Source organism: Bubalus bubalis, chromosome 7, assembly GCF_019923935.1.
Source record: "Bubalus bubalis isolate 160015118507 breed Murrah chromosome 7, NDDB_SH_1, whole genome shotgun sequence".
NCBI lineage: Eukaryota > Metazoa > Chordata > Mammalia > Artiodactyla > Bovidae > Bubalus > Bubalus bubalis.
The window spans coordinates 12,463,763-12,486,416 of record NC_059163.1 but is presented as its reverse complement, the minus strand read 5'-3'; the positions used below and the strand labels follow the sequence as shown (position 1 = coordinate 12,486,416).

Here is a 22,654-nt window from a genome sequence, read left to right as displayed (position 1 = left end):
AAGAGTACTGGAGTGGGTTGCCATTTCCTTCCCCAGGGGATCTTCCCGACTCAGAGATTGAACCCAGGTATCCTGCATTACAGGCAGACACTTTACTGCCTGAGAAGCCTGACTGCTGGGGCCACATAAACCACAGGGCATGAACCTTATGACCAAGCAAACCTCCAGAGCTGCTCATCTCTCCCTTCATGGGGCTCACGGAATTCTCTCTCCCCTCCGACACCCACTCCAGGCCACCTACTCAGAGGGCAGCTGGGCTAATTGTTTTTCCCTGCAGCTGTCTTGAAGACAGAATAGCAAAGTTAAGGCAAGCTTCAGAGACTGTCTTTAAAATTCCAGATGACATGGCTTCAAGACCAATTAAATTTATCTTTGTATCCCTTCAACCTTCCTTGCTTGCAGACTGAGATACCAGCCGAGCTGACTAGGGGCTGCAGTGCCCCCAGCCCAGGGGCACACATCACCCAGAGCATTAACCATCACGCAGAAGCCAGAGCAGACAGGAGCCCTGCAGTGACGTCTATAAAGGCCCCTCCTTTTAGACACAAAGAACTCGAGGTCAGGAGAGGGGACCGCACAAAGCCAGTGGCCTGCCGCTTGCTCATACACATCACAGCAGATAAGCCTGGGGGTCTGTTTGTGTTCTCAGGAGCAAAGAAGCATTAGAAAATTCATGAACTGGGGCATTCATCATTCCAACGTCAAGAAAAGTTTGTGCATTGCCTCTACATTTAGGGAGCATCTCAGTGTCACAGATCCCACCATCAGATCTATGATGATACAAAGATCTAAGACCTCAGACCTCATTTCTTGGGAAAGACCATCACATGGACAACCACTCAATTCCACAGCAGACCCAGCCAACTTCCTAAGAGAGGAGTAGCTTTTGCAGAAGACTGAGGTGTATGCGTGCTCAGTCATGTCCCATTCTTTTTGACCACATGGACTGTAGCTTGCCAAGCTTCTCTGTCCATGGGATTTTCCAGGCAAGAATACCAGAGTGGCTTGCCACTTCATCCTCCAGGGGATCTTCCGAACCTGGGGATCAAACCCGCATCTCCTGCGTTTCCTGCCTTGGCAGGCGGGTTCTTTACCACTGAGTCACCTGGGAAGCCGAAGACTGATATGGGAGCAGCTAACTAGTATCTCACAGGAGAGAGATGATGCGGTGAGGGAGTCCAGCATATAGCTTGCAAGAAATGAACCCAAATGGAGCTAATTAGGGAGCGAGTCCTAAGAACTGTCTGTGTATCACTGTGTCTAATTTTCACAACTCAAGTGAGCTGTGCATACTTATCCCCATTTTGCTAACGAAGACACACAGAGGCTAAGGAATAATTCCTTTTCCTATTGTTGGAGAGGGAGACTGAATGGGACCCAGGAAGCTAATGGGACCCACATTGCCCCACTGGAAAGCCTGAATTATCTAAAAGAGAAAATTCAGAGCTCAGAAGGATGCCTGAAGGAGACTGGGCATCACCCTGTGAGGAACTCTGAAGTGGCAGGAAGGATGAAGATGTGACAGTCTCTAATTTTCTTTTTCCCTAGTTCCCATCAAAGGAAATTCATCCTGCGGGTGCTCCCAGCTCTCTAGAACGTTTTCTCCTGCTACAGAAACATCTGAGCCATGCCCCGAGTGAGATTCTTCATTTCAAACAGAAAAAGTGTGATTTCTCAGTTACTGGAGACATGAAGAGTCTCATCAGGTGAAAATGTTGTTGGACTGTTTGCGAATACTTTAATGTGGATGAATACATGTCTTCTCATATTTTGATAATCAAACTGTCCTTTCTTCCTGGGCTTGGATGAAGTACAGAGAGTCCAAGATGAAAAGCTTATAGAAAAGAAGTGCTGTCGTGTACTTTTGACAGGACAGCCTGCCTGACTGCCTGACTTCCTATGCCAGGACTCTAAGCTTTGGGGTGCCTTCCCCTGCTCCCCATCTGCAAGTCCCGCTCTGCAGGTCCTACAGCACAGAGGTCATGGCTTCAAAGCCAGGAAGCTCAGGCTCCAACTAGGTTTTCCTGCCTTCTTGCTGTGGCCATTTGGGGTCATCATTAAACCTCTCTGAGACTGAACCTTTAATCTTTAACATAGAAAGTAATAATATCTATTTCCAAGAACTATTACATGAGTTAAATGAGATCTTGGCTGACATCTATTTAGCATCGGTTCCAGGTACTGTTTCAAAGCGCTTGACATCTATTTCCTTCTTTAAGCCTTGCAAAAGCCCCAACCAGCCAGGCGTCATTGTAATTTCATTGAATAGGTAAGGCAATGGCTAAGAGAGGGTCCGAAACTTATTCAAAGTTCCACAGCTGTGCACGGTGGGACTGGAAGGCAGGCTCAGGCAGCCTGACACCAGAACTAGAACTACAGGGGCTGCTCTGTGCCCCGCCCTCGGGAGTTCATTCTGCTATGATAGAATCACATTTCTCTCCTCTTTTTAATCTCTCATGGAATTCCAGTATGAGGTCCTTAGTATTTTGTAGATTAACAATAATTATTGTGATGAAATCACAGTCATTAATATTAGCTCTGCACATAATGTGCCAAGAAAGAGCTACTGTCCTAAGGCAAACATGGAATATTTACAAAAGTTGATTGCAAGCCAGCCACAGAGTAACCTTAACACATTCCCCATAGGAGAAATTTCAGAGTTACTTTCTACTCACACAACAAAATAAAAATCTCAGTGAGTGACAAGAACAAAGACGCATCTACTGGAAATTGAAAACATTATTCTAATTAATTGTTTGGAGTATGGAATCAAAATGAAAAATTATGTAGAAACAGTAACATTGAGAAAGTGACATACTAAAATTTTTCAGAATATTGGCAGACCTGTATTAAAAGAAAAAAAAATGTATGAATAAGAATGGGACAAAGCAGAAATCAATAAAACTGGAAAGCAATAAAATGGATAATAGAGCTTAGCCTTGCAAATAAAATCAGATGCAACCTTTTGAAAATGTTATCTGAAAGAGAGAGAGCAAAAATGACATAAACAAAATTCAATCAAAAGAGAAGATATAAAGAATAGGCATAAGGATATTAAAACATAGTTGTATGTGGGGCTCCCTGGTGACTCAGCGGTAAGCAATCTGCCTGCCAGTGCAGGAGACACAGGTTCAATCCCTGACCTGGGAGGATCCCACACGTCACGGAGCAACTAAGCCTGTGTGCCACAACTGTTGAGCTGTACTCTAGAACTCGGAGCCTCAACTACTGAGCCCAGGTACTGCAATTACCAAAGCCTGTGAGCCCTAGAGCCCCTGATCTGCAACAAAAGAAGCTACTGAAATGAGAAGCTCTTGCCCTGCAGCTAGAGAGTAGTCCCTGCTCTTTTCACAACTAGAGAGAAGCCCATGCAGCAACGAAGACCCATAAATTATTTTTAAAATTATTTTTAAAAAGCATTAAAAAAAGAAAAAGCTTAGTTGTATGTATATTTGTGTGTATGTATTTGAATGTTGCAATGAAATGAATGATTGTATTGAAAAGGCAGCAATTTTAAAAACAGATGCAAAAGGAGACAGATGAGACTGTTAATTAAAGAAGAAACTGATAAAATATCCTCCAAGAATTTCTTTCTGGAAAGACTAGGTTGAGATGGTTTTACTAGTGAGGTCTTTTGATACTTTAATTACTAATGTTATATATCATCTAACCTAGGCAGCATATTAAAAAGCAGAGATATTACTTTGCCGACAAAGGTCTGTCTAGTCAAGGCTATGATTTTTCCAGCAGTCATGTATGGATGTGAGAGTTGGACCATAAAGAAAGCTGAGCACCAAAGAATTGATGCTTTTGAACTGTGGTGTTGGAGAAGACTCTTGAGAATCCCTTGGACTAAAAGGAGATCCAACCATTCTATCCTAAAGGAAATCAGTCCTGACTATTCATTGGAAGGACTGGTGCTAAAGCTGAAGCTCCAATACTTTGGCCACCTGATGTGAAGAACTGACTCATTGGAAAAGACCCTGATGCTGGGAAAGATTGAAGGCAGGAGGAGAAGGGGACAACAGAGGATGAGATGGTTGGACGGCATCACCAACTCAATGGACATGAGTCTGAGCAAGCTCCAGGAGTTGGTAATGGACAGGGAAGCCTGGTGTGCTGCAGTCCATGGGGTTGCAAAGAGTTGGACACAACTGAGCGATTGAACTGAACTGAGGATGAGTAAAAGATGAAAAGAGATTTAAAAAGTATAGATTAAGCATTAAAAGTCTAGATAAATCTCATCTCTGGATGTAAGTATATAAATATAAATAAGACACTAATGAATCAAATTCAAGAACATTTAAAAAATGTTCGATAGTGACCAATAAAGATATATCCCAGGGATGTGAGGATGGTTTAACACAAGGCATTCTAATAGTATACCATATCTAATAATTGATTGTCAGGTAACAAAGAAGCATCATTAGCCTAATAAAAACTAGAAGATATTTTCCACATTGCTGATAGGCTATAGAAACTAAGATGAGATATATAATTCCTAACCAAGATAATATCTATTTTAAATTGAAAAATTAACATATTTAAATTAATGATAAAACACAATAAGTATTTCCAATAAAACAGGAAAAAAAAGATGCCCCCTGAAGTCAACATTATTAACATAGCCTGGTCAATGAAATTAGACATGAATGTCAGTAAAACAACAAAAAAGGAGAGATTAATTATCAGAAAGGAAGAGGCAGAATTGTCAGTCTTTACAGATGCTATCAGTAATCACTCATTTGAATTGTCTGGATAAACAAATAAGCAGCCAGAAAGTATAAGAAAGTAAAAGAGAGTTCCATACTAACATATATAATCAGTAGTTTTCCCATATTTTGTTAACAACCAAACGTAATGGAAAAAAACTCCAGTAGCAGCAAAAAGATAGAAGATAACTATAATTAACAAAAAAACTAATCCCCCTTTTGCTTATTGAGAAATACAATAGCAATAAAAATAACTGAGTGATAATAAGAAAATCTAGATAAAGAGGGAGGCATCATGTGTTTCTCAGTGGAAATAATGAGTTATGAAAAACAATCTTAATTGGGTTCAAACAGCTTAACACAATTCCAGTCACAGCTTCAAAGACTTTTTTGTGTTGAGCTTCAAAGACTTTTTTGTGTTGAAAAGGAGGAAATAGTTTTAAAGTTTCCATGGGAGAATATACAAGTGAGTGTTTCCAGCACAGTTTTGAAAATCAACACTAGCAGGGACAGTATCAAACATACAATAAAGTTACAATCGTGAAAACAAAGTATGGACCCTAGAATAGAAACGAAAGAACAAAGTGGATGGCCCGGAAGCAGAAACTCATGTATACTGTGAATATCATGTGTACTAAAGAAACCTCAAAAGTCAACAGAGGAAACGCTTGGATTAAAGAGTAGTTTAGGAAAAAGTGGCAAGAGAGGTGGGAAAAAGATAAGTGCAAATGCCTCATACCACATTCTAAAATAAGTCAAATGATTTTAAGAATTAAATGTAAAAACTAATACCATAGATGACCCACAAATAAATACAGATAAAAATTTATCGTATTCCTAAGAAGAAATTTCTAAGATAAAAACCAGTGGAAGAAATCTCAAAGGAAAAGAAAGACTTCGTTATATTTAACGATATATTTTTTAAATCCACACATTGAAAATAGAAAGGAAACTAAATGTAAAAATAAACCATGCCATAAAAATATATGCCACAAATATATCAAAAGGTTAATAAAAGCTAAAGAGGTTGTAAAAATTACTAAGAGAGTCATTAGCATCGGTAATGAACTCCTCAAAGACACCTGTATTCTAATCTCTGGAACTGTGAATATCAAATTATGTGGCAAAATATTTTTTTGCAGTTAAAGATCTCCAGATGGGAAGATTATCCTGAGCTATCTGGATGGGCTGCGATCACAGGTGTTCTTATAAGAAGGAGGCGTGAACTAAGCATGATGCCTGCCATATCAGTAAATAAAGGATGTCATGGCCATCAGTGAATGCAGCCATCCCAATGACAGTGAGCCCTGAGGGAACTTGAAACAGAAACAAGGACTGTCCACCATCTAGCTGTCTTCAGGACTGCAGCCACCTCTGATGGTAAACCTTGAAGAAACTCAGGATGGGAAAACACAGGATATTGACCCCAGACAGCTGAGGTGCATATCAAAGGAATGAGTTCAGTGAGCTCAGACTCTTACATCTTCCCATACATAGAAGAGTGCTAAATTCCTTAGCTTGGGACAACTGGTTTTCTTTTAATTAGCAACAATCTTTTGATGTTTCTACTTCCTGCCCTTTGTTGCACAAACTCCTATATATTTCAGCTCCTTCCTTGCCTCCTCGGAGCAATTTTCTCAGGTTGAAATGCTATCTCCCAGGCTTGAAGTCCTAAGAATGTCCACAGAATAAAACATAGCTCTCAACTTTGAGGTTGTGAATTTTTTTTTTTTTTCCAGTTGACAGAGACAAAGGGAAATGTGACCAAAGAAAGGAGAGGAGGAGGCAGTGTGACCACAGAGTCAGAGATTGGAGCAACGGGGCCACAAGCCAAGGAATGCCGGCAACCACCAGAAGCTGGAAGAGACAGGATTAGACTCCTCCTCCTCAGAAGGGCCCAGACTTCCTGACACCTTGAATTCATCCCAGTGAAACCAGTTTTTTTAGGGGAACTGCTGACTGAAACCACCTGCCTTGGCCAGATCTGACGGTAACCACTTGCAAGAGTCATCTTACAGTCGGAGGTCCTGGTAAGGAACTTGGAACTAACAAGCTACCACCAACAGGAATAATTCAGAAAAGGTCAAAAGGAAAAAGGAGATGCCAGCCCATAAATCTTACCAACCTCCCGGAATCCTTCTCACTGGAATCTATCTTGGCCAAGCGATGCCTGCATCACTAGGAAGGACCCTGGGTCAGAATGATTGGCCAGAGACAACCCAGAAACTAATCCCATCACCATAAAACCCGAGACTGTGAGCCACGTGGCCAAGCAGTTCCCTTGGGTTCCCTTACCCTGCTGCTCTCCACCCGGGCGCCCCTTCCCAATAAAGTCTCTTGTTTTGTTAGCACATGTGTCTCTCTGGACAATTCATTTCTGATTATTAGACAAGAGCCCACTCCTGGGCCCTGGAAGGAGGCCCCCTTCCTGCAACGCTTTTGAACTTCTGGGGCCCAAGAATAAATTTCCATCTCATTTGTGGTGATTTGCACCAACAGAAAACTAATGCACTTATGAAATATCCAACCTTGCTAATAAGCACAGAAACACAAAATACTATTTATTCTAAAGCAACACTATTTTGCTTTTGCCTATTAAATATCCAAGTTATTTAAAATGCTTCAGATGACAAAAGGATAATGACACAGTGTGCTCTTGTGTGCTGCTGGTGGGAAAGCAAATTGAGGTGGCCTTTGGAGAAAGATTTGATATACCTGAAAGCCTTAGATAAATGTATATTCTTTGACCTGTTGTTTTCATTTTTAGGGTGCTAAACCACATGAATAGAGTGAATAATGATTTATGTAGAAGATTATTCATCCTAAGTTTAAAAATTCAGCATTTCAATAATAAACACAATTGAAATGTCCAGCAAATAAAAGAATAATGAAACAAATTATGGTAACTCAGAATAATGTGCAACTATTATTAAAATTATCTTGATAATTATTTTAATGACTTGTTCACAACATTGTGTTGTGAAATAACCAGCTTGAAAAAGGTTAGGAATGTAATGAACCAAATGTGTTTGTGTGTGTGTGTATAAATTTATCTGATTGAAAAACAACAGAAGGGACTTCCCTGGTGGGCTGGTGGTTAAGACTCTGCACTCCCAATGCAAGGGGCCCAGGTTCAATTCCTGGTCAGGGAACTAGAGCCCATATGCCACAAGTAAGATCCAGCACAGCACAAAAATCAAATAAATATTTCCCTATGACTGATTCATGTTGATGTTTGACAGAAACCAACACAATTCTGTAAAGCAATTATCCTCCAATTTAAAAAAATTTTTAAAATAAAAAAAAATGTGAAAAAGCCTTTGAAACTGTTAAAGTGTTTATCTAGCAATGGTGAGATATAGACATTTTAATGTTTTTATTTATCAATTTCTTCTGTACTGTGGAATAATAGATATGGATGCAACATAATCATAAAAATCAAACAAGTTAAAAGAAAGGAGTTGAGAGATTTACAAAAAATATCTGTTTCCATATGGTTCACGTTAGTGTAAATTCAGGAACAGCAAAAGCATTCAATAATGGGCAATAGCTATAGTGCACCTTTGTGATGGAATATAATGTAACACTGAAAATGGATTTATGAGAGAAATGACTTTGATAGGATGGTGATTTTTTTTACCATCTGAGCTACCAGGGAAGCCCAAGGATGGTGATTTTTTAAAAAGCAAAACACGAAAAAAAAATAAAAATAAAACAAAAAGCAAACACGAAGCTAAGCACAATGTTATCTCTATTGCATAACAGGTAGATAGAAATATAGACAGTAATAGATGTAGCTGCCTTCCCTAACAGGGCAGAATTTCAAGTTGCTTTATTTCCTTTTTTGTATTTCCCTTGTGTTTCAAGCTAAGCACTAAACATTTGTATAAAGGAACCAACTGGATGTAAGTCGTGTGTGAAGCGTGTCCCCACTGGAGCACTGATGAACTCCGAGCTCCCACTTCTTTCTTGGCCGCATCCTCAACAGGATCGAATGCTCTCCCACACATATGAAACCATTAATTCATGACCTGAAGCTGTTCCTGTATCTCCTCACACTTCTGCCTACAATTTTTATCTCAGTTCCTTTCTTCTTTATCATTTTAGGAGAAATAGCTAATTAATATGCTTTTTGAAATATTTTTGGAACTATAAAATGTCACATAAACGTTCAATCCCAAAGTGTTTTATGATGCATCTTTGATTAACTTCAAGGCACCAGCATTAATTCCTACATTTATTTCCCTCTCTTGCCTTCTGGCGTCTGTTCTAAAAGCCTTATTGCTACTTCCTCCAGCCTCTGCCTTTCAGAGCAATTGCCTGCATTGAAGCACAGCTTTTCTCTCTTTAATTCTCTTTTAGAAACTCGGTTGTCTCTTTGAAGGTAAGTGAAATTCTATTAAAATAGAGAAAATGAAATGCTGACACTTACTGAAATAACTGTGGCTCTCACTTGGCTGGAGTATTGCAAATCCCCAAAGAGATGAAAGAAAATTTCCCATTTGACATCCTTTCCTGTATTAGAAGCCCCAAATCCATCTTTCCTGAGCATGAATATGAAAAAAACAACAACAAAAGACATTCACTGAGTTACTCACATATCCTCCAAGACTATCTGAAATAAATCCAATCTGATGGGAAAAGACAGAAGGATGAATAGCATTACCTTCTCAGCTGGCTTGGGATCAGAAAGTGGGCATGGGTGCTGTGCTCCTTGGCCAGAATCCTGCTTTTGAGCTTTGTTGCTGCCAGGAGAGACAACCCCCTCCTGGGAGCCCAGGTACCTGGGTTTTGAATCAGTTCTGCTTTTAAGTTGCTCTGTTTACTTGGGCAATTCATTTCAATGAATCCCTGCAAAGTTGCTTCTCCTCCAGGGCTCCCTATCTTAGCATCTGCTACTGCCATGCTACCTGAGTGATATGCCAGAACCCGGAATTATCCTTGACTCCTCTTCCCTCAGGCCCTACATCCCATCACTGTCTAAGCCATCTCATCCACCCATCCCTTGCCTACTGCTATCACTCTAATCCAAGCTCCCAGCATCTCTCCTCTGGACCAGTGCAATTTCCCTGGGCTTTGTTGGGATCCAGTCCTTTCCTCAAAAGTCTTTTTTTTAAGTGCTCGTCTTATTCTGTCATTGCCTTACTTCAACCTGTCAAGGATTTCTCATTGCTCTTCGACAAAGATAAACCTCCATAGGCACACAAGTCCCCATGTGAAAAAGGGCCCACAGGCTGACCCAAACCCAAACAATTTTCAGTTATTTAAAAATTAAGAAATGTGACATAAGAATTCAGACTTCTAGCTTCTCTTGAAAATTGGATATGACTCAGCTGGTAAAGAATCTGCCTGCAATGCGAGAGACCTGGGTTTGATCCCTGGGTTGGGAAGATCCCCTGGAGAAGGGAAAGGCTACACACTTCAGTATTCTGGCCTGGAGAATTCCATGGATTGTATAGTCCGTGGGGTCACAAAGAGTCAGACAGGACTGAGTGACTTTCACTGTAAATGCTATGACTTTAGTCAAGTAGAGGTTTTCCTGGTGGCTCAGATGGTGAAGATTCTACCTGTAATACAGGAGACCTGGGTTTCATCCCTGGGTTGGGAGGATACCCTGTAGAAGGGAATGGCTACCAACCGCAATATTCTTGTCTGGTAAATTCCGTGGACAGAGGAGCCTGGCGGGCTACAGTCCACAGGGTCACGAAGAGTCGGACATGACTGAGCGACTAACACACATAAGAGACAGTCAAGTACCTGTCGGGGAAATAGTAGCAGTACCTATCTACCCTCACTGGACAGGTCTACAGTCTCCTCTGAGCCTCCTCATCTTACTCACCCTTTACTATACTCACTGTTCAGGTGTGTTGCCTTTCCAGCAGCTCCTCCCTCTCCCTCTCGGTGCTCCAGTTCCCCTAGGGTTTCTGCCTGTCAACAAATGCCAGGGCCTTCACTTATACTGTTCCCTCCACCTGGAACACCCTTCCCAACTCTGCTTCTTTCCCTCTTTCTCTCTCTCCACCACTTCCCCACCTGGATAAATCCTATTCATCCTCAAGACATGAGTTTGAGTGTCATTTCTGCCAGAAAACCATCTTGGACCCCCTATTCTAGGACAATGCCCTACTTTTACCCCATCATGCTGATCACTGGTTAACTGTCTTTCCTGTAAGCTCCCCAAGGGCAGGGAGTAGTCTGAAATCCTCAGCTCATAACCAACAGCCACCAGCCCAACACCTGTCCCAGAGCAGAAGCTTTCTAAATATTTTCTGAATGAGTGAATCAACTTGAAACCACTGGGCTTAGTATACATACACATCAATAAGACATGACCTACTACAGGACAAAGCAGAAACAAGCAGAAATAACAGCATGGACGGGTATGCATAAGGTGTTCATTCTGGGGACATGCTGAACTGGTCACTGTCTGCCAGAGATGTCCCCTTGGAGGAATTTATGATGGAGTGGAGATTGGGATTTGGGATTTACGAGCATTCCTCCCCAAGGAGGACACTGGCTCATGGAGGTGGGTGACCTGTCCAAGGTCACACAGTCCCTGCAGATGGTGAGCAAGGTGAAGGTACAGACTGTACCTGGCTCATGTTTACCATCAAAGCAGCTCCAGCACCCAACTGAGTGATTAGCAAGTGCACGGAGTGAGTGAATGGATGAGTGAAGGAAAAGAGAAGATAGAGGTTCAAGAAAGAGCTGAGACCTGCTCTGGACTGAATGACACCCCATCAAATTCATATGTTGGACTCCTCACCCCCAGGATTATAACGTTAGGAAGTGGGGCCTTTGGGAGGTGATCAGGTCATGAGGATGGAGCCCTCATGAATGGGATTAATGCCTTTAGAGGAAGACACACAAGAGATGACCTCTCTCCCCAATGTGAGGACACAGTGAGACTGTGGCTGTGGGTACAAGGCAGGATAAGCCCCTCGCCAGAAACTGACCATGTGGGCACCTTGATCTTGGACTTCTAGCCTCCAGAACTGTGAGAAATAAGTTTCTGCTGTTTATAAGCCACTAGTGTATGGTATTTTTGTTGTTATTTTTGTCAGTCACTCAGTCGTGTCCGACTCTTTGTGACCCCATGGACTGTAGCCCGCCAGACTCCTCTATCCATGGAGTTCTCCAGGCAAGAATACTGGACTGGGTTGCCATTTCCTCCTCCAAGGGATTTTCCAGACCCAGGGATCGAATCCATGTCTTCTGTATTGCAGGCAGATTATTTACCATATGAGCAACTGGGGAAGCCCATATAGCAGCCCCCAAAGGACTAAGACCCCTGTGGTCCTTGTCCTGGTTCTGGGGTGTGTGTCCTCAGTTACTAAGTTGCATCCGACCTTTTGTGACCCCACTGTAAACTGCCAGGCTTCTCTGTCCATAGAATTTCCCAGACAAGAATACTGGAGTGGGATGCCATTTTCTTCTTCAGAGGATATTCCTGACCCAGGGATCAACTCAAGTCTTTGGCATCAGCAGACAGCTTCTTGACCACTGACACCAGGGAAGTCCTGTGGTTCTGGCACCAAGCTCCTAAAACCCTTGGTATTTCCTAATTGATGAGTTTATGTCAGTGAGGTTACTTTTGGACTACACCTAAGGATGGGGGCTTGTTGCCAGGTGAATCAACCAATTAATTAGAAAGTTGGAACTAAATAGAAATTAGTTGGAATTAAATAGAAAGTCTCCCCTCTAGACATCTGGGGAGGGGAGAGAGGCTAGAGATTGAGTTCAATGCCAATGACCAATGTTTAATCAATCATGTCTATAGTGAAACCTCCGTTAAAACCCAAGAGGATGGGATTTGAAAGGCTTTCTGGTTGGTGAACATATTTTTAAAACATGGAAGCCCCATACCCTTTCCCTACACCTTGCCCTAGGCAGCTCTTCCATCTGGCCATTCTTGAGTTACATCCTCTTATAATAAACCATTATGTAGTAAGTAAACTGGTTTCCTGAATTCTGTGAGCCACTTTTGCAAATTAATTGAACCCAAGGAGGGGTCCTGGGAACCTCTGATTTATAGCCTGTAGGTCAGAAGCACAGGCAAAGACCTGGACTTGAGATTAGCATCTGAAGCAGGTTCAGTCTGGTGGGACTGAGATCTTAAGACCTGTAGACTCTGACACCGTGTATGGGTAGATAGTGTCAGAATTGAGTTGAAGTGTAGGACACCTGGGCTTCCCTAGTGGCTCAGCGGTAAAGAATCCACCTGCAATGCAGGAGCCTCAGGAGGAGCGAGTTCGACCTCTCTGTCGGGAAGATACTCTGGAGAAGGGAATGGCAACCCACTCCAGTATTCTTGCCTGGGCAATCTCATGGACAGAGAATTCTGGCAGGTTAACAGTCCATGGGGTTGCAAAGAGTTGGACACAACTGAATCGACTTAGCACACACGCACACAAGCAGGACACCCAGCAGGTGATGTAGGGAAAGGGTCCACAGGGCATAACTGGAGTCAGAGTCTTAGTCACACTCCCAGAGAATCCAGAGGGTCCAATCTGGACTGTGTAGGATGCACCCCACGTGTAGGAGTGCAGGCAGGCAGATTCAGGTTCTGGCTTCAGCTCCAACAATTTTTTTTTTTTTTACTAGTTAGTTCTACCCCTTACCTCTCTCAGCTCATGTTTCCACGCCTATAGATATGAGCCACTCACAAAGCAACTGTCGGGTATGAACGGCATTAAACATGTGCTTTACTCAAGCACCATTGATATGAGCGTTTGTTAGGTTTGTTTCGGTTGCCGCCTGCCTCCTGTTGGGGGCAGCCCAGGGCAGGGTTGGTCAGCCCTTCTCTGTTCAAATGGCCAGAAGTGGTGGCCATTCAACACTGACCTTCAGCCATGGTTTATTCTCCTCCCTCCTGGTCCTCTTGGGGAAGGGGGAAGGGGATGACTCTGCTTCCTTAGGAGGCATCTTCACCATTCTCCCTCCCTCATCCTCCCCGGACACTCAGGCAGCAAGGCTGTGGATTCCATCGCCCCTCCTCTCGCTCCTCTGGCAACGGTTTCAGTTCCCACCTCATCCTTCCCTGGCCAATAGCAAGTCCCAGCTAGGTCACTCTCCATCCTCTGACTCCTCCCCCTCTAGCCCACACCTGCCCCCTATCTCCCCAGAACCAGCTTCTCACTCAGGTCTGGCTAGGTCACTCCCCTGCTCTAGTGTCGCCCAGGGCTCCCTACTGCCCCAGGAGGAAGTCCACTGCAGCTCCGTGAACAGGTGCCTTGCCTCTCACATTCCCCGTGCCCAGTCTTCTCTCAGCCCCCAAGCCGCTCCCAGGTCTCTCATAGCCCCATTCCCATCTCAGGGCCTTTTCTTTAGTTATTCCCTTTCTCTTCAGGGTCTTCTCTCCAAACCCCTGCCTCACCTGCCTAACTGCTCGCCCTTCAGGGCTCAGTTTAGAGGCCACCTCTTCTGAGCAGCCCCCCTTGATCACACGCATCCCCACCCCAACCTGGGCGAGGTGTTCCTCCTTGCTGAGGCCACGCAGCAAGTACATGGTTGTGCTGGGATTTAAAGTCAGGCCTTCCTGCTTCCAAAACCGAAAGCCAACCACCAAAGACTGTGCAATTAGATATGAATGTGGGAAAGAATTCTATATTCTTTCTAGTTTTTGCCATTACAAAAAAAAAAAAGCTGCAGTAAGCATTTGTGTATATATTTTTGTACAAGCCTAATATGAATTTCCCTGGGATAAATGCCTGCTAGCACAATTGGTAGGAGGTATGGTAAAGGAATTTTTAGCTTTTGAGAAACTACCAAATGCTTTTTCCTTAATGGCCATGTCATTTCACATTCTCACTAGCAATTTAAGAGTGATTCAGCTCTCTGAATGATTGCTAGAATCTGGTGCTTTTACAATACATATTTGCCAATGGATCAGTGGTAAAGAATCCGCCTGCCATGCAGGAGACACAGGAGTTGTGCATTTGATTCTTGGGTCAGGAAGATTCCCTGGAGGAGGAAATGGCAACCCACTCCAGTATTCTTACCTGGAAAACAATCTCATGGATTGAGGAGCCTGGTAGGCTACAGTCCATGGGTCACAAAGAGTCAGACACAGCTGAGCAACTAAGCACATGGGTAAGAAAGACTCAGGAGTGAGGTAGAGCTGAGCCAAACACTGGAGAGATGCCCAAAATATATTAAATGAAGACAGCAAGTAGCAGAACAATGTATTCGGTTGGCCAAAAAGTTCATTTAGGTTTTTCCATAAGATATTATGCAAAATATTTATGGAAATATTATGGAAAATATTCCATATTATGGAAAACCCAAATGAACTTTTTAGCCAACCCAGTGTATGGAGTGATTCCATTAAAAAAAAAAAAAAAAAACAAAAAAACTACGTGTATATAAGTTATCTAAGCAAAGTCAAAGCCTAAATGAACATAAGTGATCTCTTAACAACAGCCATTGGGCAAATGGATTCATACATTCTGTACGTTTTGAATTGGTTTGTATATTCTTTATTTTCTAAAAAGATAATCAAACCCAATCAAAGAAACTCAGCAACAACTTTTCTCCAATAATAAACGAAATGCTTGAGTGCTCAAGAATTCTGAGGCTAGGGACAAGGTTTTGGAGGAAGGGCTCCCCTCTGACTGCCCTTGGTCTGGCACGGGACACAGGGATCGGGGATGGTGACATGAACTGAGAACGAATGCGTTTGGCTGGGAAGCCGCACTTACCTTTCCCAGCAGCTCCGGGAGGCCTAGCAGTTGCCCTGCGAAGACACCGACGCAGATGAAGATGGCGGTCACCTGCCCCAGAGAGCCGCGCATCTCCTTGGGCGAGATCTCACTCAGGTACATGGGGAGCGCGCTGAGGGCGATGCCTGTGGAGGAAGCATGGCGGCCGTGAGAGAGCTGTCTCCTTCACAGAAGTTGCTGGTCACGGTACCTCCTTCCCCTTGGCACTTGACAAAAATAGCGCTATAGCCACAGCACCAATCAACCTGCTTCAAGTTAGGTTGGATTCACACCAGTTTCTAGCCTTCAGGGAACCCTTCCTGTGAAGGGCTGCCCCAGTTTATAAGCTGAGCACCTCATGCATTGCATCTCAGCCCAGGATAACTTTCTGGTTCCACACCCAAGGCAAACACACCTAAGGTACAAAGAGACAGCATTATCTCCGAGGTGACGACATAAATCAGATGCTATTTGAATTTTTATCCCCAGCACACATATTGAGATCACCGGTTCTCATGGAAAAATCAAGCGACCACAGATTAGTTTGGCACATGGTTGCTTAGGAGCTGCAGAATAAGAGGAACCTGCAGGATTCAAGTCCCACAGCCCCACTTTCCTCTCTAGGTGGCCTTAGAAGTAAACTGGCTTCTCCTGGCCTTTGCTTTCTCATCTGTGAAAGAAAGGTCATAACTGTCTATTCCTATTGGGGTGGGAACACTAAGACTACATACAAAGCATCTGGCTCATGTGGGGTCATTGGATGGACGTTTGGGAAACTCTTAGGTCTTCACCCTGACACAATTGCTACCCTCTAGGGATAATTATCATTACTTCCCTGGTGTATCAGGCTTCCCTTATAGCCCAGCTGGTAAAGAATCTGCCTGCAGTGCGGGAGACCTGGGTTCTACTCCTGGGTTGGGAAGATGCCCTGGAGAAGATAAAGGCTACCCACTCCAGTATTCTGGCCTGGAGAATTCCATGGACAGTGTAGTCCTTGGGGTTGCAAAGAGTCGGACACGACCAAGCGACTTTCACTTCACTTCACTTCCCTGGTGGCTCAGATGGTAAAGAATCTGCCTTCAATGCAGGAGACCTGGATTCAATCCCTGGATCAGGAAGATCAACCCGGAGAAGGGCATGGCTACCCACTTAAGTATTCTTGCCTGGAGAATCCCATGAACAGAGGAACCTGACAGGCTACTGTCCACGGGATTGCAAAGAGTCGGACATGACTGAATGACTGACACTAACACAAAAAGCTAATAAGGAAATGACAGGGCTAGTAGAAAAGAGGGGGCACGGGTCGTGGTGAAGGACAGTAAGCCTGCCTCCTTCACAGGGCGCCTGTGCAGACTGAATCCCTGGCAGCCAGGGGATGCCCAGCAGAGGGCCAGGCATATGGATGATGTCAATTAATGGAGACCCTTCTGACTTGTCCGTTGTGAAGTGATATGGAAAACTGAGATGCTGATGGCTCAACAGGTGAGGAGGTAGCCGCTGTACGATGACCAGCTCATCCCAATTTGCAAGGGACCAACTTGGCTTTAGGGCTTCCCTGGTGGCTCAGTGGTAAAGAATACGCCCGCCAAGGCATGAAACACAGGTTCTATCCCTGGGTTGAGAAGGTCCCTTGGAGGAGGAAATGGCCACCCGCTCCAGTATTCTTGCCTGGGGAATCCCATGGACAGAGGAGCCTGGCGGGCTACAGTCCATAGGATCACAGAAGAGTCCAGCACAACCTAGCAACTAAATAACAATGACAACATCCGGGCTTTACCACTGAAAGTTCTACATCCTGGGAAGATTCTGAGTTTTAGACAAACAAGGATGGTTGATTAACCGGGGCCCATGTGCAGGCACCAAGCACCTCCCACACCTGAGTGGACCCTCTCAACCTACGACCGCGTTGCCTGCCATATTTCCTGCCCCTTGCCCCCAGGTGTTCCAACCATAACGTTTCAGGATTCTCCAGGTTCATTCTGATAGTGGGACACCAGGCTTCGCTGCTGTTTCTCCCAAGCGCTCTGTCCTCACAGCTCCACGGGTGGATGCTCTCCTGTCCCTCCTGTCTCAGCTCAGCCTCACTACATCCTGTTAATGGGACCTAATGAGACCTAAGGGGGTCCTTTGCAGACGTAGCCAGGTTAAGGTGAGGTCACACTGGATTAGAGTGGGCCCTCGACCCAGTGACTGGTGTCCTTACCAGGTGGTAAGACACTTGGAGACACAAAGGGAAGAGGGGCACTTGAAGATGGAGCAGAGACTGGAGTGATGGGTCCACAAGCCAGGGAATGCAACACCAGAAGCCAGGAGAGAACATGAAATAGACTCCCGCCTCAGAGGCCCTGGAAGGGACCAATTCTGCAGATACCTTGATTTTGGACTCCTGGCCCCTAGAACTCTTTTAAGCCCCCCAGCCACAGGAGATTGCCACAGCTCCTCACAAGGCCTTCCCTCTGGAAATCAACCCCTCCCCATCACTCTTATGTCCAGTCTTATGTTCCTCGTGTCATCTAGTGCTTTTTGAAAATTATCTTGTTCAGTATTTACAGTGGACCCTTGAACAACACGGGCTTAAACCACACAGGTCCACTTAGATTTAAAAAGAAAAAAAATTTGTCTGCTGTGCCAGGTCCTAGTGGCAAGCACACAGGATCTTTAGTTGTGGCGTGCAAACTCTTAGTTGCGACTTGTGGATCTAGCTCCCCAACCAGGGATTGAACCCTGGCTCCCTGCATTGCAAGTTCGGAGCCTTAGCCACTGGACCACCAGGGAAGTCCCCTGGAAAGTTCTTAATGTAGCAGATGTGGGCTTGCACCTCTGGGAGTGTGGGCAGCCCTGGGAAGGCGGTGGAAGGAGCCTGTCCACCACAATCTTCCACAAACACATTTGCACCCTGATCTCGACTTTGCAATCTGCATGGATTCAGCCTCCAATCCATGCTGCACCGTGTTTGTTGCAGCGTCAAAATAATGTGTTTATTTTTGCTCCAAGCCTTCTGGAAGTAGGACACTTTAGGCAGGTGTCCGACATTTTCTGCGATGGTTCCAAATATTGCCTCTGAGAACCCAGTTAGAGCAGCACAACCTCCTGAAAATCCTCCGGGCTTCTCATTTGGCTTTAAATTATTTATTTTGAGCAGGACAGCAACTCATCTCATGACCAGCAATTTTCTTTTCTTTCTGACCCGCTGCCTCACCTTAAGTGCCCTCATATTCCAGTCCCTGCTTTGAGAGGGTCTGGTGAGAATAAATGACACGCAGCTTCCACATCTTGGCTCAGCAGCAACAGGCCATGTTCCAGGGGTCAGAAAGAGTGTGTCTCCCTCAACCCACTTCTTGATTTTACATGTTTCTTCTGCTTTTGGAAAAGTTTACAGGACAAGAAGTCCAAAAGATGTTTGTCTTGAATATGTGGGTTTATAAAAAATGGCATTTCTCTTCGAATCCAGCTTATTTTTAATTAAGGAAATTCAGAGACCATCCAGTACTGTGTAATGAGTAAGTGTCAGCTCCCCCAGACTAGCTAGACAGGCGAAGTAGCAGGAAAGAGGCTAAGTGGATAAAATACAAAACTTCCAGAAAGACAGGCTTCAGGGGACTCCATCAGGAAAGGACTTTCAGATGCTCCCATCTCACCACCCTTCCTCCTGAGCAGGCAGAGACTTCAAAACCAGACCATCTGTCCAAATCTTGGATCTGTATCTTATTGTTCATTCATTCAGTCGTGTCTGACTCTGCGACCCCATGGACTGCAACTTGCCAGGCTTTGCTATCCTTCACTGCCCCCCAGAATTTGCTGTAACTCATGTCCGTTGAATCAGTGATGCCATCCAACCATCCCATCCTCTGTCACCCCCTTCTTCTCCTGCCTTCAATCTTTCCCAGCTTCAGGGTCTTTTCCAATGAGTTGGCTCTTCCTATCAGGTGGCCAAAGTATTGGAGTTTCGGCTTCAACATCAGTCCTTCCAATGAATGGACACCCAGGACTGATCTCTTTTAGGATGGACTGGTTGGATCTCCTTGCAGTCCAAGGGACTCTCAAGAGTCTTCTCCAACACCACAGTTCAAAAGCACCAATTCTTCAGCACTCAGCCTTCTCTATGGTCCAACTCTCACATCCATACATGACTATCTTGTTAACAGAATAAAAATGATAACAGCAACAATAATGGCAATGATACTATTACTGGTGTGAGGCAGTAACAGGGCCTGGAATGTACTCACTGTGCACGCACGGCACACCGTTGAATTTTACATTCCCTAGCAAGGAAGGTTTAGGGGTACTTTGTCCTTTCGCATGTGAGAGAAAGAGGCTAAGACAGGAAGGCAGACTGCTGCCATCCGTGCTCCCTGTGTCCAAATCCTTGGGTGGCTGGACGTCTCTCACCCTGACTCTGCACCTGGCCATGGCAATCACCTTGGGACTCTAGCAAGCATGTCCAAGCAGACTTGACAAGTGCTCGAAGATGGGACTTGCCCCTCTTGCTGCTCACTGGAACCCCGAAAATCTCCCTGGAAGAGGCTTCGCCACACTATTTAGGGATGAGAGACCACATGGAGCAGAGACGAACCAGCCCTTGGGATCCCAGGACCAGCCCACCTGCCGGCCACCAAACAAGTGCACGAGGACATCCAAGATCATCCAGCTGTGGACCAGCCCGCAGCCAACCTCAGCCATGGGGGAGAGCCCAGCAGGGCCGCCAGATCAGAGCAGCCCCAAGGACCCTCAGAACTGTAAGCTCAGCAAAATGCCTATTGCCTTAAACCATTATGGTTCTGCTTTTTTTTCTTTTATTGCAGAAAACCCTAAGTGATACAGACAAGGTGATGAAATTAACTTTGTTAAGTGTCAGAATCCAGGCCATCTTAATTCACAGCCTTCACCCTTGATCACTTTACTGTCTCACATCTTTGAGCCTCAGGGTCCTCACATGTAAAATTACAACAAAATAGCCTTTCTTTAACTACAGTTGACTTACAATATTATATTAGTCTCAGGGCACAAACATCATAGTGATTCAATATCTTTATACATTACAAAATGATCATGGCTAAATCAATTTATGATCTGTCATCATACAAAGTTGTTATAATAGCGCTGACTATACCCTCTATGATGTACAGTCCATTCCATGACTTTTTATTTTATAACTGGAATTTTGTACCTCTTAATCTGCCTCACCCATTTTGCCCAGTTCCCCCGCCTCCTCCCCTCTGGCAGCCATCCAGTTTTCTCTATATCTGTGAATCTATTTCTGTCTTGTTATGTTTGTTCAGTTGGATACAACTGAAGTGACTTAGCTTGCATGCACAGGTACATTTGTTCATTTCTTCTGTTTGTTAGATTCCAATAAGTGAACACATACAGTATTTGTCTTTCTCTGTCTGACTTATTTCATTTAGCATAATACCCTCTGGCTCACAGGCCATTAAGCACAGTCTACAGGGACTTCCCTGGTGGTACAGTGGATAAGAATCAACCTACCAACGCAGGGGACACGGGTTTGATCCCTGGTCTGGGAAGATTTCACATGTGGAGAAAATCTAAAGCCTGTGCGCCAAAACTACTGAAACTACTGAAGCCCTGCACAGCAACAAAGAGCAGTCCCTGCTCTCCAAAACTAGAGGAAGCCTGCACGCAGCAACGAAGACCCAGCACAACCCAAAATAAATAAATAAATAAGCTTATCGTTAAAAAAACAGTCTACCATCCAAATTTATCACAAGGGATGTTAGTTTACCAAATCCTGTTATTTTATAATATAAGCATTAATATCCATAGCTTCTCCTCTAACTGCATCCAACAAAGTGTGATATGCTGTATTTTCATGATCATTCCATTAAAAGTATTTTAAGTTTCCCTCGTAACTTCCTCTTTGACTCATGTCATATTTAGAGGTGTGCTTTTATTATTTTCCAAATTTAGAGGGAGAGTTTCCTAAATATTGTTTGTGATTTCTTATTTAATTGCATTGTGGTCAGAAAATGGCAACCCACTCCAGTGTTCTTGCCTGGAGAATCCCAGAGACAGGGAAGCCTGGTGGGCTGTCGTCTCTGGGGTCGCACAGAGTCGGACACGACTGAAGTGACTTAGCAGCAGCAGCAGCAGAGAATGGAGTTATATACAATTTCAATCTTTTCAAAGTTATTGAAGCTTGTTTTATGCCCAGCATTTGGTCCATCATGGTGAATAAACCAGGGCTGTTGGAAAAAAAAAAAAATAACAGCCTTTCAGTGTTAGTAGCGCATCAAAGACGAAAGTGTCCATGAAGCTATTGGTCAGTTGGAAAATTCTGCATGAACACCAGCCAGGATTCTCTCCAGTTAACGTTTTTCTATGGGTTTCTCCCTTCTACTTGAATGCCAAGACGGAGGACTGAGAGTTTGGATTATTGTACAGTCCTGAATTATTTCCCGCCGGCAGAACAATGAAGGTAAATGAAGTCTCTTCCTCCCTGACCTCCTACAAGGCTCCTCACTTTCGTGCTTTATCATTCACGTCACTCATAAGGCCCGCTGCCCTCAGCTTGTAAGAGGAGGATGAGGAAGGGAATTAGCCCTTAACGAGTTCATACTGGGTTCCAGCTGCATCTGGCAGTTCATCAATCTGTGAAAAGTCAAAGTATTAGTCCCTCAGTTGTGTCTGGCTTTTTTGTGACCCCATGGACTGTAGCCCACCAAGTTCCTCTGTTCATGGGATTTTCCAGGCAAGAATACAGGAGTGGGTCACCATTCCCTTCTCCATGGGGCCTTCTCAACCCAGGGATCAAACTCGGGTCTCCTGTATTGCAGGCAGATTGTTTACAGTCTGAGCCCCTAGGGAATCCCTGTTTATTTATCTGTCTACCTTTCTATCTATTTTGCTATTGGGTTGGCCAAAAAGTTCATCTGGGTTTTCCTATAGGGTGGTATGGAAAATCCAAACAAACTTTTTGGCCAACCCTATATCCATCTATCTGCACTCCTCCTGACTAACCAAGTTCCACCACACTGGCCTCCTGCCTCTCCCTTGAACTTGCCAAGCACATTTCTGCTTCAGAGCCACTGCCCTCTTCTCTGCCAGGAACACAGTTCTCCCAATATTCATTTGGCCCTTCCCCTTGGTTTATCCGGTCTCTGCTCATTTATTTCCTTCTCTGAGCAGCCTTCCCTGAATCCTATTTAAAATAGCCTTTGCTATCTTCCTGTTCTGCTTCATTTTCCTCCTAGGGCTTGTCACTATTTGCCTTATATATCTAGT

At 44.2% G+C, this 22,654-nt stretch overlaps 1 protein-coding gene across 3 annotated transcripts in view; it reads right to left on the bottom strand.

Moving 5' to 3' along the window:
• Positions 1-22,654, bottom strand: part of SLC2A9 (solute carrier family 2 member 9) — a 217,918-nt gene that overhangs the window by 149,070 nt on the left and 46,194 nt on the right. For all 3 annotated transcript variants that reach the window (XM_044945640.1, XM_044945639.1, XM_025289706.2), the window contains one exon: positions 15,413-15,558. In XM_044945640.1, coding sequence (XP_044801575.1) covers positions 15,413-15,558 — 146 coding nt within the window. The remainder of the gene's footprint in view (positions 1-15,412; positions 15,559-22,654) is intronic.